Here is an 18,570-nt window from a genome sequence, read left to right on the forward strand (position 1 = left end):
TGGTACTTCATCAGTAAATAAATTATATTTTTTATTAGCATCACCGGCAACATAAACAGACACTGGTCTCTCGCTAATCTGGCCCCAGTAGTCCGGCCTCTCAGTAATCCAGCACACATCCAAAAACACATGCACAATGAATTATCGTGCGCAACAGTGTTTAGTTAAACAATGCTTTATATACTGTATTTGAAATTGTAGCTTTCTTTACAGTTCGGAATCATGTCTTCCAAAAGGAAATATGTTACACTAGACCTCAAGAAAAAATTCGAAATTTTAGATACGTTAAATTGAGTTTCTTCGCAGAAAACCATTGCTGCTAAGTTCAATGTTGGACGAACAACTATTTATGACATCAAAAAGAAAGAAGATGTTATTCGACAGTACTCAAAACAAATGGATAGTGAGTTGGAAAAGCAGAAGGTTATGCGAAAGAGTGAGAATTATGAAGCAGACTTAGATGTTTATAGATAGTTCAAACAACAATGCAGTAAAGGAATTCCAGTCAGAGGCCCAATTATAAAGGCAAAAGCAGCTGCATTTAACAAACAACTTGATGGTAGTAACTTGTTAGCAGCGAGCAAAGGTTGGCTATCAAGTTGGAAGAAACATCACGGCATTCGGCAGCCAACAGTCAGTAGGGAAAGTCGCTCAGCTAAGGATTAAAATCGTGATGATTTTGTAAGCAAGATAAGAAAGATATTAGAGGATGAAGATTTAACTGTTGATGCCTTGTATAATGCTGATGAAAAAAGGACTCTTTTACAAGATGCTTCCCTCAAAAACATTAGCTGCCAAGAACGAGAAGGAAGTTCGTGGTAACAAGCAACAGAAACAGCGCGTGATGTTAATGACATGCTATAATGCAAATGGGAGTCATAAACTACAATTTATGGTGATTGGAAAATTCCAACATCCACTCTACCACTGCAGTATTGTGCTCAGCAGAAAGCGTGGATGGACAGATAAATATTCTCTCAGTGGTTCCATGAAACATTTGTACCAGCAGTGAGAAAAGAGCTAAAGAACAAAAAGCTTCCACTGAAAGCTATCCTTACAATTGACAATGCTCCCAGTCATCCTTCAGATGTTTCTCTAAAGTCCGATGGTATACATGTGCAAGCACTCTTTCTGCTACCAGGGAACTTTGGAATCAGTTAAATGTCATTATCAATGAGAAATGTCAGCTATCTTTATTGCATCAAAATATTCGAGGACTGAGAAATAAAATTAATGAATTAACTATCTGCATAGATGAATTAGAGTCTTCAAACCCAGCTGACATAATCTGCCTCTCTGAACATCATGTGGCCACTGGTATAGAACTTTTAAGTGTTACAGGGTTTAGATTAGCATCTCACTTTTGTAGATCAGAAATGGAGAAAGGAGGAGTTGCCACATTCATCAGAAACTGTCATAAATTTAAGAACATAGACATTCATAAATTTTGCCTAGAACAGCATATGGAAGCATGTGAAACAGAATTAGAATTTCACAAAAAATCCTTCATAATATTAAGTGTATATCGAGCACCTGCAGGTAACTTTAATCTGTTTGTCAACCACTTTGAAGCTGTACTGGCCCATTTAACAACCAAAAACAAAGAAATAGTCGTTGCTGGTGATTTCAATGTAGATTTCCTTAAAGACTCTCCCAGTAAGAACTTATTTGAGTTAGTAACATTATCATTCAACTTAATTCCCACTGTAAAGTTCCCCATTAGGATAGCCACTTGCTCACAAACAGCCATTGATAATATCTTTATAGAAAAGTCCAATGAACAAAATTATATTACAAAACCAATAGTCAATGGCCTCTCAGACCATGACATGCAGTTCCTTCTGTTAAATGTTAATACCGAACAGGATTTAAAATCTGTTAAATCTGAGCTCAAGAGGGTAATCAGTAAGCCAAAAATTGATTATTTTAGGACACTCCTCAGAGACATTCACTGGACTGATGTTTACAGTGCTCATGGCATGAATGAAAAATATAACATTTTTGCTAACAAAGTGCTTACCTTATTCGAACACTGCTTTCCCCCAAAACTTACCAAGGTTAGAGCAAAGTCTACAAAGAAGCCATGGATTACTCGAGGAATAGGGGTATCTTGTAAAACAAAAAGAAAACTGCATCTGTCAATCCGAAACATTTCCAATGTTGATGCTATAGCACATATAAGAAATACTGCAAAATATTAAAGACTGTAATACGGATGTCAAAGCAAATATATTACAAGGAAAAGATAGTCATATCAGATAACAAAATAAAGACAATATGGGATATAGTGAAGGAGGAGACCGGTAGAACCAGACATGAAGAGGAACAAATAGCATTAAGAGTGAATGATACATTGGTGACAGATGTGTATAGTGTTGCAGAACTTTTTAACAAACATTTTATAACTGTTACTGAAAAGATGGGGTTGTCAGGTTCAGTAGATGCTGCTATGGATTACCTTAGACCAGACATTTCAAGTAACTTCCATAATATGAATTTGACCCTCACTACCCCAACAGAAATAATGTCCATCATAAAATCTTTAAAATAAAAAACACCTAGTGGGTATGATGAAATATCAACAAAGTTAATTAAAGAATGTGATTCTGAGCTAAGTAACATATTAAGCTATCTGTGTAACCAGTCATTTATTAGTGGAATATTTCCTGAATGGCTGAAATATGCTAAAGTTATGCCACTGTTTAAGAAGGGAGATAAAGAAATAGCATCAAATTTCCGTCCAATTTCACTGTTGCCAGCATTCTCAAAAATTTTCGAAAAAGTAATGTACAGTCGTCTTTATAACCATCTTATCTCAAATAACATACTGTCAAAGTCACAGTTTGGATTTCTAAAAGGTTCTGATATTGAGAAGGCTATCTACACTTACAGTGAAAATGTGCTTAATTCATCAGACAAAGAATTGCATGCAACTGATATATTTTGTGATCTGTCAAAGGCATTTGACTGTGTAAATCACAATATCCTTTTAAGTAAACTAGAATATTATAGTATAAGAGGAAATGCTGCAAAATGGTTCAAATCTTATATCTCTGGCAGGAAACAAAGGGTGTTATTAGGAAAGAGACATGTATCAAGCTATCAGGCATCATCCAACTGGGAACTAATTACATGTGGGGTCCCACAAGGTTCCATTTTGGGGCCCTTACTTTTTCTTGTGTTTATCAATGCCCTTTCATCAGTAACATTACCAGATGCCAAGTTTGTTTTGTTTGCCGATGATACAAACATTGCAATAAATAGCAAACCAAGTGTAGTCTTAGAAAGATCAGCCAATAAAATATTTGTGGACATTAATCACTGGTTCCTAGCCAATTCTTTGTCACTAAACTTTGAAAAAACACACTACATGCAGTTCAGAACTTGTAAGGGGTGTCCCAAGAGTATATGTCTAACATACGATGACAAGAAGATAGAAGAAGTGGGCACTGTTAAATTCTTGGGGTTACAGCTTGGTAATAAATTCAACTGGGAGGAGCACACCACAGAACTGCTGAAGCGTCTTAACAAATCTCTGTTTGCAATGCGAATTTTGTCAGACATAGGGGATATAAAAATGAAAAAGCTGGCATACTATGCTTACTTTTATTCCATAATGTCATATGGGATTATTTTTGGGGGTAATTCATCAAGCAGAGCTAAAGTTTTCCGGGCACAAAAACGCGCAATAAGAGTTATATGTGGTGTGAACTCAAGAACATCCTGCAGAAGCCTGTTTAGGGAACTAGTGATACTAACTACTGTTTCCCAATATATTTATTCCTTAATGAAATTTGTCATTAAAAATATATCACGTTTTCAAACCAACAGCTCAATTCATGGAATCAATACTAGAAATAAGAATAATCTTCACAAGGATTTAAAGTCACTTAGTCTTGTACAAAAAGGTGTGCATTATTCAGGAACACACATTTTCAATAACTTGCCAGCAGCCATAAAAAGCTTAACAACCAATGAAATTCAGTTTAAGAGAAGCCTAAAGGATTTATTGGTGGCCAACTCCTTCTACTCCGTTGATGAATTTCTTAGTGAAACCAACTGATTTGTATATAAGTACAACATAATTTCAGCACAATTTCAGTGCAGTAATATGTTCATTTAAAATTTGTGTGTGTGTGTGTGTGTGTGTGTGTGTGTGTGTGTGTGTTAGTATAATCTAACTTCTGCACCATTTCAGTGCAGTAATGTGTTCATTGTAAATAAGTATTACAGTAGTCGTATTACATGTTTATTACCTTATAAATAAATAAAAACTTTTTTATTTTAAATTCAGTGCATTAGTATTTGTAAAATGACTCTTAGTGTTCATTAAAAAATGACGATCATTCCACTTGGGACCTGTGGAATGGTACATTAGCTTATTTGTTTTAGTTGTAAATATTTGTCATGTATTGTTGTTTTTCTGACATGTTCCACATCCTGGAGGACCTCCTCACTACGGATCAATTGGAATGAAAGTAAATCTAATCTAATCTAATCTAATCTAATCTAATCGACATTCACTTCTCATCTACTTGCTGAACGAAAGTGAAAACGGCTCTATCGAAATTATGCTGAAGGCGTGGAAAATAATGAAAATACATGGTGTTGTTTTCCAAGCTTCCGAAGCATGGGATAAAGTGGAGAGCGCTATCTTAATGAAGAGCTGGAGGAAATTGTGGCCATCCATTGATGCCGAGTTGGATCCAGTAGTGAGTGACAGCGATGAGCCAGTCCATCCCCCGATCGGACTACGACTGTGGTTGCCCGGGATACTGCCCGCATTGAGGCTGATTCGTCACCTGTGGTAGAGTGGGAGGTTGTCTCAAGGTGTGGCAGGGGGCGAAAGACATTCCGGAGGGCTGAACGGAAAGCCTCTCCAGTTTGTCTGACGAACCGGTTTCAGGCTCTGTCTCAGGCTGATACTGATCTTCGGCCTGACATGGCTGCTTGTCCTGTTCCAGAGGTTGCCCCTCAGTCTGCAAGATCCGGGCGGTCGCAGAGGGTGGGCTTACTGGTAGTTGGGAGCTCCAACGTCAGGCGCGTAATGGGGGCCCTTAGGGATATGGCAGCAAGAGAGGGGAAGAAAACCAATGTGCACTCCGTGTGCATACCGGGGGGAGTCATTCCAGATGTGGAAAGGGTCCTTCCGGATGCCATCTGCAGGTGGTCGCTCGTGTCGGCACCAGTGATGTGTGTCGCTATGGATCCGAGGAAATCCTCTCTGGCTTCCGGCGGCTATCTGATTTGGTGAAGACTGCCAGTCTCGCTATCGAGATGAAAGCAGAGCTCACCATCAGCAGCATCGTCGAAAGGACTAACTGCGGACCTTTGGTACAGAGCCGAGTGGAGGGTCTGAATCAGAGGCTGAGACAGTTCTGCGACCGTGTGGGCTGCAGATTCCTCGACTTGCGCCATAGGGTGGTGGGGTTTCGGGTTCCGCTGGATAGGTCAGGAGTCCACTACACGCAACAAGCGGCTACACGGGTAGCACGGGTTGTGTGGTGTGGGCTGGGCGGTTTTTTAGGTTAGATGGCCTTGGGCAACTACAGAAAGGGCAACAGCCTCAATGGGTGCAGGGCAAAGTCAGGACAAGCGGGGACCAAGCAGCAATCGGTATTGTAATTGTAAACTGTCGAAGCTGCGTCGGTAAAGTACCGGAACTTCAAGCCCTGATAGAAAGCACCGAAGCCGAAATCGTTATAGGTACAGAAAGCTGGTTGAAGCCAGAGATAAATTCTGCCGAAATTTTTACAAAGGTACAGACGGTGTTTAGAAAGGATAGATTGCATGCAACCAGTGGTGGAGTGTTCGGCGCTGTTAGTAGTAGTTTATCCTGTAGTGAAATAGAAGTGGATAGTTCCTGTGAATTATTATGGGTGGAGGTTACACTCAACAACTGAACTAGGTTAATAATTGGCTCCTTTTACCGACCTCCCGACTCTGCAGCATTAGTGGCAGAACAACTGAGAGAAAATTTGGAATACATTTCACATAAATTTTCTCAGCATGTTATAGTCTTAGGTGGAGATTTCAATTTACCAGATATAGACTGGGACACTCAGATGTTTAGGACGGGTGGTAGGGACAGAGCATCGAGTGACATTATACTGAGTGCACTATCCGAAAATTACCTCGAGCAATTAAACAGAGAACCGACTCGTGGAGATAACATCTTGGACCTACTGATAACAAACAGACCCAAACTTTTCGACTCTGTATGTACAGAACAGCGAATCAGTGATCACAAGGCCGTTGCAGCATCCCTGAATATGGAAGTTAGTAGGAATATAAAAAAAGGGAGGAAGGTTTATCTGTTTAGCAAGAGTAATAGAAGGCAGATTTCAGACTACCTAACAGATCAAAACGAAAATTTTTGTTCCGACACTGACAGTGTTGAGTGCTTATGGAAAAAGTTCAAGGCAATCGTGAAATGCGTTTTAGACAGGTACGTGCCGAGTAAAACTGTGAGGGACGGGAAAAACCCACCGTGGTACAACAACAAAGTTAGGAAACTAATGCGAAAGCAAAGAGAGCTTCACTCTAAGTTCAAACACAGCCAAAACCTCTCAGACAAACAGAAGCTAAACGATGTCAAAGTTAGCGTAAGGAGGGCTATGCGTGAAGCGTTCAGTGAATTCGAAAGTAAAATTCTATGTACCGACTTGTCAGAAAATCCTAGGAAGTTCTGGTCTTACGTTAAATCAGTAAGTGGCTCGAAACAGCATATCCAGACACTCCGGGATGAACACCTTTTTCCAAAGCTGTTTCACAGAGGAAGACCGCACTGCAGTTCCTTCTCTAAATTCTCGCACAAACGAAAAAATGGCTGACATCGGAATAAGTGTCCAGGGAATAGAAAAGCAACTGGAATCACTCAACGGAGGAAAGTCCACTGGACCTGACAGGATACCAATTCGATTCTACACAGAGTACGCGAAAGAACTTGCCCCCCTTCTAACAGCCGTGTACTGCAAGTCTCTAGAGGAACGGAAGGTTCCAAATGATTGGAAAAGAGCACAGGTAGTCCCAGTCTTCAAGAAGGGTCGTCGAGCAGATGCGCAAAACTATAGACCTATATCTCTGACGTCGATCTGTTGTAGAATTTTAGAACATGTTTTTTGCTCGAGTATCATGTCGTTTTTGGAAACCCAGAATCTACTATGTAGGAATCAACATGGATTCCGGAAACAGCGATCGTGTGAGACCCAACTCGCTTTATTTGTTCATGAGACCCAGAAAATATTAGATACAGGCTCCCAGGTAGATGCTATTTTTGTTGACTTCCGGAAGGCGTTCGATACAGTTCCGCACTGTCGCCTGATAAACAAAGTAAGAGCCTACGGAATATCAGACCAGCTGTGTGGCTGGATTGAAGAGTTTTTAGCAAACAGAACACAGCATGTTGTTATCAATGGAGAGACGTCTACAGACGTTAAAGTAACCTGTGGCGTGCCACAGGGGAGTGTTATGGAACCATTGCTTTTCATAATATATATAAATGACCTAGTAGATAGTGTCGGAAGTCCCATGCGGCTTTTCGCGGATGATACTGTAGTATACAGAGAAGTTGCAGTATTAGAAAATTGTAGCGAAGTGCAGGAAGATCTGCAGCAGATAGCCACTTGGTGCAGGGAGTGGCAACTGACCCTTAACATAGACAAATGTAATGTATTGCGAATACATAGAAAGAAGAATCCTTTACTGTATGATTATATGATAGCGGAACAAACACTGGTAGCAGTTACTTCTGTAAAATATCTGGGAGTATGCGTGCGGAACGATTTGAAGTGGAACGATCACACAAAATTAATTGTTGGTAAGGCGGGTACCAGGTTTAGATTCATTGGGAGAGTCCTTAGAAAATGTAGTCCATCAACAAAGGAGGTGGCTTACAAAACACTCGTTCGACCTATACTTGAGTATTGCTCATCAGTGTGGGATCCGTACCAGATCGGGTTGACGGAGGAGATAGAGAAGATCCAAAGAAGAGCGGCGCGTTTCATCACAGGGTTATTTGGTAACCGTGATAGCATTACGGAGATGTTTAACAAACTCAAGTGGCAGACTCTGCAAGAGAGGCGCTCTGCATCGCGGTGAGGCTTGCTCGCCAGGTTTCGAGAGGGTGCGTTTCTGGATGAGGTATCGAATATATTGCTTCCCCCTACTTATACCTCCTGAGGAGATCACGAATGTAAAATTAGAGAGATTAGAGCACGCATGGAGGCTTTCAGACAGTCATTCTTCCCGCGAACCATACACAACTGGAACAGGAAAGGGAGGTAATGACAGTGGCACGTAAAGTGCCCTCCGCCACACACCATTGGGTGGCTTGCGGAGTATAAATGTAGATGTAGATGTAGATGTAGAATTCGGCATTATCAATTACTTTGTACACTGATGTGTTCCACAACCTTCCAGGAGGAGAAGAAATTCATGATAAATATGTTACTAAGTGGCTGAATGAGGAAATTTTAAGAGATGAAGAAATAATCAAAAGTGTAAAAGAAAGTAATGATGAAAGTGATGAAGAAGAGGACACAAAAGGAGAGAGCATGAAGAAGTCTCACACTGCTGTTGCTGAAGCTGCTGAGGTCTTCCTGGAGTACATTATGCAACAACCAGATACATGCAGTACCACTGTAATGTTTCATAGTGAGTGATATGACTATATAATTATGTACCATATACACTCAAGGACTAAGTTTTCTTTGAAAATTAATGTATTTTTGGATTAATAAATAAAGTATGTCCTCTGTCTTTTAAAATTGTATCCTTCGGTTTAATAAAGTACAGTACACTATATCCCCTATGTTTTCCAAATAAATAAAAAACAAACTAAATGAATAAAATAAATTTTAGACACTCAACAATCTGGCACTTCCGCTAATGCAGCACCCATATGCACCAGGAATGGCCAGATTAGCAAGAGTCTAGTGCACCTCCAACCAGTCTCCCGAAGACATAACTTGGACTCTTCAATATTTTCCTCCTTCATGTTCTAATGGTTTTCCATTGAGCATCGGCATTACTCTGATGTGTATAAAGTTGTTAATGGTGAGTATTTGCCAAATCATGATCAGAGAGACCATTTATAACTTTTTCTCCAGTGGTATGATTAGCTCTACTCAAATCCTCAAAGAAAATGTCGATTAGAGTGCTGGAAGTGGCAGTAGTTCAAGTGGAAAAACTGACAGTGGAGACAAGATTGTAGGTATGCATCAAATTTCCAAATTCTGCCTTAGAAGATGAGTCTACCATGAAATTGACATTAAAATTTCCTGTCACTTTAATGTCCCTATTTTTCCTTGTTAGATACAATAGTACAGAATCTAACAGTCTTATAAACATTTAAAAATTACCAGATGGAGTCCTGCATACTGCTACAATTGCCAATTTCTTGTCAGCTTCTGCTACTTCAGTAACACATACCTCAAAATGTCGCTCCACACAGTATTTTTGTACATCTATTGTATTAAAGGACAGATTCTTTTTCACATAAATAGCTACCCCACTTTTGCTCATATGCGTTCTACTATATGAGGTAGCTAATACATAGTTTGGAATATTGAGCATTTCAATGCCAACAGTGACATGGTGTTCTGTTACGCAGGGAATGTGAGCACAAATTGCACCTCTTGATTCATCAATATTTATTATCAGTTGGTCTAACATGCCAAACAGGCTTTGAGTAGTTTGGTTGAATATTGTGAGCTTATTATTAATGATGAATCTGACAGAGCACTGAAAGACCTAAGGCGAAACAAGGCCCCAGGAGTAGACTACAATCCATTAGAACTACTGACAGCCTTGGGAGAGCCAGGTCTAACAAAACTCTACCATCTAGTGAGCAAGATGTACGAGACAGGCGAAATATCCTCAGACTTCAAGAAGAATATAATAATTCCAATCCCAAAGAAAGCAGGTGTTGACAGATGTGAAAATTACAGAGGCAAAATACTAACACGAATTCTTTACAGGCGAATGGAAAAGCTGATAGAAGCCAACCTCGGGAAAGATCAGTTTGGATTCTGTAGAAATGTTGGAACACGTGAGGCAATACTGACCCTATGACTTATCTTAGAAAATAGGTTAAGGAAAGGCAAACCTACATTTCTAGCATTTGTAGACTTAGGAAAGCTTTTCACAATGTTGAATGGAATACTCTCTTTCAAATTCTGAAGGTGGCAGGGGTAAAATACAGGGAGCGAAAGGCTATTTACAATTTGTACAGAGGCCAGATGGCAGTTATAAGAGTCGAGGGGCATGAAAGGGAAGCAGTGGTTGGGAAGGGAGTGAGGCAGGGTATTGGCCTCTCCCCGATGTTATTCAATCTGTATATTGAGCAAGAAGTAAAGGAAACAAAAGAAAAATTTGGAGTAGGAATTAAAATCCATGGAGAAGAAATTAAAACTTTGAGGTTTGTCAAAGACATTGTAATTCTGTCAGAGGCTCCAAAGGACCTGTAACAGCAGCTGAACAGAATGGACAGTGTCTTGAAAGGAGGATATAAGATGAACATCAACAAAAGCAAAACGAGGATACTGGAATGTAGTCAAATTAACTCGGATGATGCTGAGGGTATTAGATTAGGAAATGAGACACTTAAAGTAGTAAATGAGTTTTGCTATTTGGGGAGCAAAATAGCTGAGGATGGTCAAAGTACAGAGCATATAAAATGTAGACTGCCAACGGCAAGGAAAGCGTTTCTGATGAAGAGAAATTTTTTAACATTGAGTATAGATTTAAGTGTCAGGAAGTCGTTTCTGAAAGTATTTGTATGGAATGTAGCCATGTATGGAAGTTAAATGTGGATGATAAATAGTTTAGACAAAAAGAGAATAGAAGCTTTTGAAATGTGGTGCTACAGAAGAATGGTGGAGATTAGATGGGTAGATCACATAACTAATGAGGAGATATTGCATAGAATTGGGGAGAAGAGAAATTTGTGGCACAGCTTGACTAGAAGAAGGGACCGGTTGGTAGGACATATTCTGAGGAATTTAGGGATCACCAATTTAGTACTGGAGGGCAGCGTGGAGGGTAAAAACCGAAGAGGGAGACCAAGAGATGAATACACTAAACAGATTCAGAAAGATGTACGTTGCAGTAAGTACTGGGAGATGAAGAAGCTTGCACAGGTTAGAGTAGCATGGAGAGCTGCATCAAACCAGTCTCTGGACTGAAGACCACAACAACAACATTATTAATGCTATGGTTGGTTGAGGTGCTGCCACTGTTCAGACTGAGATTTATTTCCTTTTACATACCGGTATGATAGGAGAAATTTTCTGCAGGGGAGGTGGAGCTGTTGCACTGGTAACACTGACATTTATTGGAATGGACTGTATTACTTACATACTGATTGGAACCTTCTCCATTCCCCTCACACACTACTCAGTAGGTGAGAGAACATCAATTATTTTACAATAACATGTGAAATTATAATGCTTAAACAAAAACAACAAAGAAACTGAATTCATTTACATTCTTACCTAATAGACTGAAGACTTGTGCAAGAAGGATGTTGAGTATAAATGGCAACGAATCATCAACAGCGTATGTGTCTGAGGAAAATCTGTTCAAAATGCGTCCCAGAGGTGTGGTGTCAAAAAATGATACTTTTGCCTGTAAATTACACAGAACAATAATAGGATTTTTTCCTTTATTGTAGAAAATATCCAGTGATAATTTAGTCTGCCAGAATGTGTTACAATCTGCTGTTAGTAATACAATCTGTATGCTTATATTCAAATCACTCCTGGATATTAATGCAAACAGCTTCTTACTTACAACAGGAGATCTGCACCATACTTCTATAATACATGGGCAGCACTGATTATATCAAATGTATGCCATGGAAAGAAGAAATTTTCTTTTCAGAAAGAATTTCACTAAGATCATGCAAACAAAGTGGATTGCAAGATAATTTTTATCATTTCCCATCATCTATAAAACAGTAAAACTAATTTTCCATCATAATATAAATCTTCTGTACAGTGAATAGTAACACACAGTGCACAGAAGACAGAATTTACAAAAACAGTGCTAAAGTTACTGTCATGAAAGAATACACAGGATATACAGAGAAAAAAATCTTTCCATTAGCTTATCGTACACTCATCTATTTTACATAACAAAATTTTAAAACTAATTCAATATATTTACCCTTATGATGACATTGAGAAGACGGCGGTGAATGATCACAGCAGCTTGAATGCCACCCCATGCAAAGAGGAATGCTCTTGCTAAAGTGAATATAAGATTACTTGCAGCCAGAGAACCATATACAGTCAAATAAAAGTTCTGGTCTTGATCTGTTGAAACATTATTGTTGCTGGCTTGTGTAACCTAGTACCCAAAATAATTGATGCATTATCAAACCAAATGATTAAGGATTATTACACCTGATACATATTCCAATTAAAATATAAAATTAAAAATGGAATTTAAAAACTGAATAGAGCCTCAATATATAAAACCTCAAAAGTCATACGTCAGACGCACAGCCGAAGGCCATCCTAGAAAATGGCCTCACGGGTAGTGAGGTCTCCTAATCAGGGTAAAACCAAATATAGGCTTGTTAACAAGTTATCTACGGACAAAGAGCGTTGGCAATGTACATGTGAGAATGAGTTTTGTGTACATTTTAGGTGGCAAGTGTTGGCACGTCTGTATTATGTGTTGGATATTTCAGGATGGCTCACAACCTGCGTTCCGCTTTGGGATACCGAAGAGCAGACTATGAAAATGTTGCCAATAGTAATGAACAAACCCAAGGTATGCAACATCACTCAGCTGATCCTTCTCCGTCAAACAGGGCAATGGAAGAGTCTTCACAACCTGTGAGAAGGTGACATAGGACAGGAGAATGTACATCTGATGGATGGAATGAAATTCACTTCAAATCAGAGATGGTAGAGATACAGGAGGAAATCCAAAGTATTAAGAGAGGAGAATGAACAAAAACTAAAATACAAAAAAGAAAAGAAAAATGGTCATGTCCTCAAACAAATCAGTGTGGACTGGGATGGTCCATTAGCTAGCCAGATCTTTTGGATATTTCTTCTCAGAACTTATTTTCTGAGAACTGGCTTTCCGTCTATTAGATTTTCATGCATGCTAGTTTTTTCTCCTCTTGCCTTTTTGCAGTTTATTTTCTCTGTGTATTTAGATTTTGTACACTCTGTATTTTCTCATCAATGCAGGTTCCATTCTTCGTTTAACTCATCTTATATATTTTTTAAGTTTTAGAAAATAGAAAACACAAATAGACATATGTATGAACATAGATTACTACTCACAAAATATATGAGCATTAAACAGCAGACAAGCACAGTAAAAGGACTGGTTAGTAAGTGGACTTTTTAAAGTGCTTTGTCAAAAACCTATCAGTAATATTACACAATTATCACTTTCTTGTTTTATTAGTTGGTTTACTTTTCCTTATTTGCTCACATTATTTTCCCAGCTCTCCCACTGCCTTCCTCAGATTTCTGTTGCATTTCTTTATTCATTACTAAACAATGGGAAGCCAAGGATGTAATAATAACAATATGGAAAGGGTAGATTGTTACTCACCACATAGAGAAGGCATTCAGTCAGAGGGGCACAATGAAAACAAAAAAGAGCTACACATTCTTTATCGGAAGTGGAGGAAACACACACACACACACACACACACACACACACACACACACACACACACACACACACAGACCATCTGTAGTCTCCAGGCACTAAGGCCCAACTGCAACTGTGCAGTCTAGTTAGAGAAGGTAGTGGGGTATGGAAGAGGTTTGGGGCAGAGAGGGGAAGCGATAGCAGGATAGGGGTGGAGGAAGATGCTTATGCTGTCTAGGGCTGCTATAGTCGAGCTGGCACAAGAAGATCCCTGACAGTTGCAGTGGGCTGGATGCAGTCACTTCGTGCAGGTACCTCAGCCAATCACATAACATGATTTCTTCAAATGTTTCTATGGCTACACCTCAGTGTTATCACAGCCCTATAGATGGCTTTTGTTTTCACCTGCAGCTGTTTGCCCTTCACAATTTAAATCTGGCAACAGCACAGTTTGCTGTCAAGCGGATTTTCATAATTACTAGATAACAGGTGTGGCATTGTGACACTATGCTGGGGGGAGGGGGAATAGGAGAATGGAGAAGGGGAAAGGGCTATGTCCATGCTATGGTAGGGCAGAAGGCATGTGTAGTACTGGAGTGGGAGCAGGAAAAGGTATAGGCAAGTAGAGGACAGTGACTAGTGAACGTTGAGGACAGGTGGGTTAAAGGAACAAAAGATGCTTTTCAAGGAGAGTTCCCATCTGTTCAATTCAGAAAAGCTGGTTTTGGTGGGAAGATTCCAGATGTCACAGGCTGTGAAGCAGTAGTTAAAGTGGAGCACATTTTGTTGTGTGGCGTGCTCAGTAACTAGGTGGTCCAGCTGTCTCTCAGCCACAGTTTGGTGGTGAGCATTCATGTGGACAGACAACTTGTTAATAGTTGTGCCCATGCAGAATGTGGCACAGTTGTTACTGCTAAGTTTGTAGATCACATAGGTTGTAGAGATAGGATGTATGGGACAGGTCTTGCAAGGTCTACTGCATGATCATGTGGCAAGAGGGTGGGAGCATGAGTGGAGTAGGGAAGGACAGGCTTATTGCTTACGATAGGTGGGTAGCAAAATTACACAGCAAGAGGGGAGGGTAGGATAGTAGGGAGGATATTTCTCATTTCAGGGCATAATGAGAGGTATTTGAAAGCCTAGTGGAGAATGTGATTCAGTTTCTGCACTCCAGGGGGGCATGGACTGAAATGTGCAGTAGCCACCAGAAAGATCGCGGGAGGTGCATATCGGCACGGCACGTCACGGACGGTAGTTGCCGCAAGTAGAGTCCCATCCACCAGAAGACATGCAAGAATTCAGCCGCGACCTCTGCCAGCGGAACAACAACAACAACAACAACAACAACAACTCAGGCAGCACGGGCCGTGCCCAGTCAGTTCACACCGGGCAGGCCTAGAAAACATTTCCCGGTATCATCGACCTTCCGCGGCCCGCTTCGCTGAAGGAGTTCCAAGCTTTTTTAGGCAAGATTGCCTATTACCACCGGTTCATTCCCAGGGCTTCCACCATCGCCCACCCCCTTTAGTGCCTTCTGCACAACGGTGTTCCTTTTGATTGGTCGCCTGCATGCGGGTGAGCGTTCACCTCGATGAAGGGCCTCCTCACGTCAGCGCATTGTTTGGCTACTTTTGATCCCCATAAGCCGTTGGTCCTGGCTACACATGCTTCGCAGTATGGGGTTGGGGCGGTCCTGGCCCATCGCAACGCGGATTGTTCTGAGCAGCCACTGGCGTTTGCGTCTAAAACTCTTGGTCCCGCACAGGCCCATTACTCCCAGGTGGAAAAAGAGGCCTTGGCCATTGTCTACGCTGTTACCAAGTTTCACCCTTTCTTGTATGGCATGAAGTTTCAGTTAATCACTGACCATAAGCCATTAATATCGCTATTTGGCCCCGCCTCTCAGATTCCGGATAGGGCGGCCCACAGACTACAGCGCTGGGCCTTGTTCCTCTCTAAGTACCATTATGAAACTCATTTTTGCCCTACCAGACAGCATGCCAATGCAGACGCTCTTTCCAGTCTTCCAGTGGGCCCAGATCCCAAGTTCGATCGAGAGGAGATTATGTGTTTTCATTTGGATGTGGCGTCCCGCCAAGCAGTTGATGGCTTCCCGATCACTAGTTCTAGAGTCGCCAGGGAAACAGCAGCTGACCCGGTTCTCCAGCAAGTAGTTCACCTCATTCAGCAGGGGTGGTCATCCCGACCTCCTGGTCAGGCCTCGGACCCTCTTCCTAATTATTTTGTTCTACGAGACGGCCTCTCCGTCTTGGAAGGAGTTCTCCTTCTGGCTACCGATGATACAGCTCCTCGCGTGGTTGTTCCTGCAAGTTTGCGAAGGGAAGTCTTCATGTTATTACATGAGGGGCACTGGGGTGTTTCCCGTACTAAAACCTTGGCTCGCAGACATGTGTACTGGCCCGGTATTGACAGAGAAATTGAGCAGTTGGTGGCCGCCTGTTCCCAGTGTGCGAGCCAAGAGGCATCTCCCAGGTCAGCGTTCTCTTCATGGCCGCCTGCAACCCAGGCATGGGAACGTGTTCACATCGATTTTGCGGGCCCGTTTCTCAATGGCTTTGATGCTTATTCCCGATTTCCAGTGTGGTTTGCTGCTCCTCAACCACTTCAGAAGTTGCAATCCAGGCACTAGCAAAAATCTTTTCTGTGGAAGGTCTGCCAGTCACCCTGGTCTTGGACAATGAACCTCAGTTTATTTCGCAGACCTTCCAGGATTTTTTTAGGCACTTCAGTATTCGGCACGTTTGCTCTCCGCCCTTTCATCTACAATCGAATGGGGAAGCCGAGCGCATGATGCACACATTTAAGATGCAGATGAAAAAGGATGGGCATGAATTTCCTACGGAGGAGGCGTTGACGTTTTTCCTGATGGCATACCGGACCACACCAATGGGAGAACGCAGCCCCGCAGAGCTCCTCCACGGGTGCCAACCTAGGACTCTGCTGCACCTCCTCCGGCCCGGTCCTCGCCAGTCTTCACAAAATGGAGTACCCAGCTTTCCACCAGATATGTCAGTCTGGGCACGTGGGTTTGGTCGCAATCCACATTGGATGCCAGCGGTAGTCCTGCGTCGAATTGGCCGCTGGCTCTATACCTTGCAGACGGGGGACCGGGAGGTACGTCGTTACCAAAATCAGCTACGTGAAGAAGTGCAGTAGCCACCAGAAAGATCACGGGAGGCGCACATAGGCACAGCGTGTCACGTACGGTAGTTGCCGCAAGTAGAGTCCCGTCCACCAGAGGGCACGCGAGAGTTCGGCCGCGACCTCTGCCAGTGGAACAACAACAACAACAACAACAACAACTCAGGCAGCACGGGCTGTGCCCAGTCAGTTCACATCGGGCATGCCTAGAAAACATTTCCCGGTCTACGCTAAGTGAAGTGCGACAGAAAACGTGAACCGTGTTACTACAAAATGATTATTTCCATTTAAATTCAGACATTGTTTCAAGTTTAGCTCTTACACTCACCCTTCCAACTGCTTACACTAACGTTTCAGTATTAAATTTGTACCTTTACTGTCAAACTGTTGGTACCTCAGACTCAATTGTTGTGCTTCATGCCTCTCCTGACAAATTTTATAATTACTCCTTCTCCACACAGCAACTGTGTATCTTTCTTTTTACTGCCTACTTGTCTCTTACTATGAAGTTCATAGATTAAAATTGCTGATAGCTAGGTGCTTCATGTGTGCATTTGTCAGGCCAGCTGTAGTTATTTTTGTCTTAGTAACTGTAAAGTTGACATTCCTCTTCTGTTCCACTTAGTCTTAACCCAAAAAAAGTGTGACTACATTCATGAAATAATAGCTCACAATCCAAGACAGAACAGTAAGGTGCATATCCTATGTCACTGTATTTCTGTGGATTCAAAAGGGCTTGTGATTCTGTTGACAGAGCAGCTCTGTTGGAAATATTGGAAGAGTTTGGTGTGGAAAAAAAAAAAAAAAAAAAAAAAAAAAAAAAAAAAAAAAAAAAAAAAAAAAATGGCAATCACTAATAAACATTAAACCTAAAGTTAAAATTTTAGGAGAGGTATCTGGAGCTTTTGATGAAAGAACATGTGTTAGACAGTGAAATGCCAGTTTCATTCAACTGTGTTCTTGAAAAGGAGATCCAAATATAAGAAGAACAACTCAGAAAGAGTGGAGTAAATGACCAATTCTAGTTCAGATGAATGAAAACAGGATATGCTAGAAAACTTTTGAACATGTTAACCACAAAAAACCTCTCCTGTGCAGGCAGCTCAAAGGAACCAGAAGTGAAATGAAAAAGAAAAAGATTGAAGAACATGAAATTCTGAACATAGATATACAGTATTCAAAATAAGGCTCTATAGTCCCATCTCCAAAACTAAAAAACAAAAGTTTTCAAAAGTTTGGACACATGAAAAATTAGTGGAAAAATGAGACGTTAAAGTAGCAGCAGTTAGTTATGTGGTCCATGGGAGGCCCAAATTAAGCAAAGAAGCTTCAATTGTAATAACATCATACATCAATAACAATGTTCTGAGGATTACCACAAACTTGCTTTTTGGAACAAAGACAGTAAATCCATCATTTTGTGGCATTCGCCTTCAAGCAAATGTTAGATAAGTTTCAAAAGTATGTCGGCCAGTGTGGCCGAGCGGTTCTAGGCGCTTCAGTATGGAACCGCGCGACCGCTCCTGTCGCGGGTTCGAATCCTGCCTCGGGCATGGATGTGTGTGCTGTCCTTAGGTTAGTTAGGTTTAAGTAGTTCTAAGTTCTAGGGGACTGATGACCTCAGATGTTAAGTCCCATAGTGCTCAGAGCCTTTTGAACCTTTTTCAAAAGTATATGGATGATTCACATCATCTTAAGAACAACCAGATGGTAAAATCTATCAATACAAAGTGGAAGGGGAAAATCAGTCCAAACTCTTTATTATGAGAGGCATGAGGTCAATAA

General features: G+C 41.1%; 1 protein-coding gene across 4 annotated transcripts in view; it reads right to left on the bottom strand.

Annotated features, from left to right (window-relative positions):
* LOC124595298 (ATP-binding cassette sub-family C member 10) overlaps nt 1-18,570 on the bottom strand; it is a 365,583-nt gene that overhangs the window by 122,056 nt on the left and 224,957 nt on the right. For all 4 annotated transcript variants that reach the window (XM_047133987.1, XM_047134004.1, XM_047133995.1 and 1 more), the window contains 2 exons: nt 12,169-12,351; nt 11,496-11,628 (listed from right to left, as the gene is read on the bottom strand). In XM_047133987.1, the coding sequence (XP_046989943.1) occupies nt 11,496-11,628; nt 12,169-12,351 (316 nt within the window). The remainder of the gene's footprint in view (nt 1-11,495; nt 11,629-12,168; nt 12,352-18,570) is intronic.

Source organism: Schistocerca americana, chromosome 1 (assembly GCF_021461395.2).
Source record: "Schistocerca americana isolate TAMUIC-IGC-003095 chromosome 1, iqSchAmer2.1, whole genome shotgun sequence".
Classification (NCBI taxonomy): domain Eukaryota; kingdom Metazoa; phylum Arthropoda; class Insecta; order Orthoptera; family Acrididae; genus Schistocerca; species Schistocerca americana.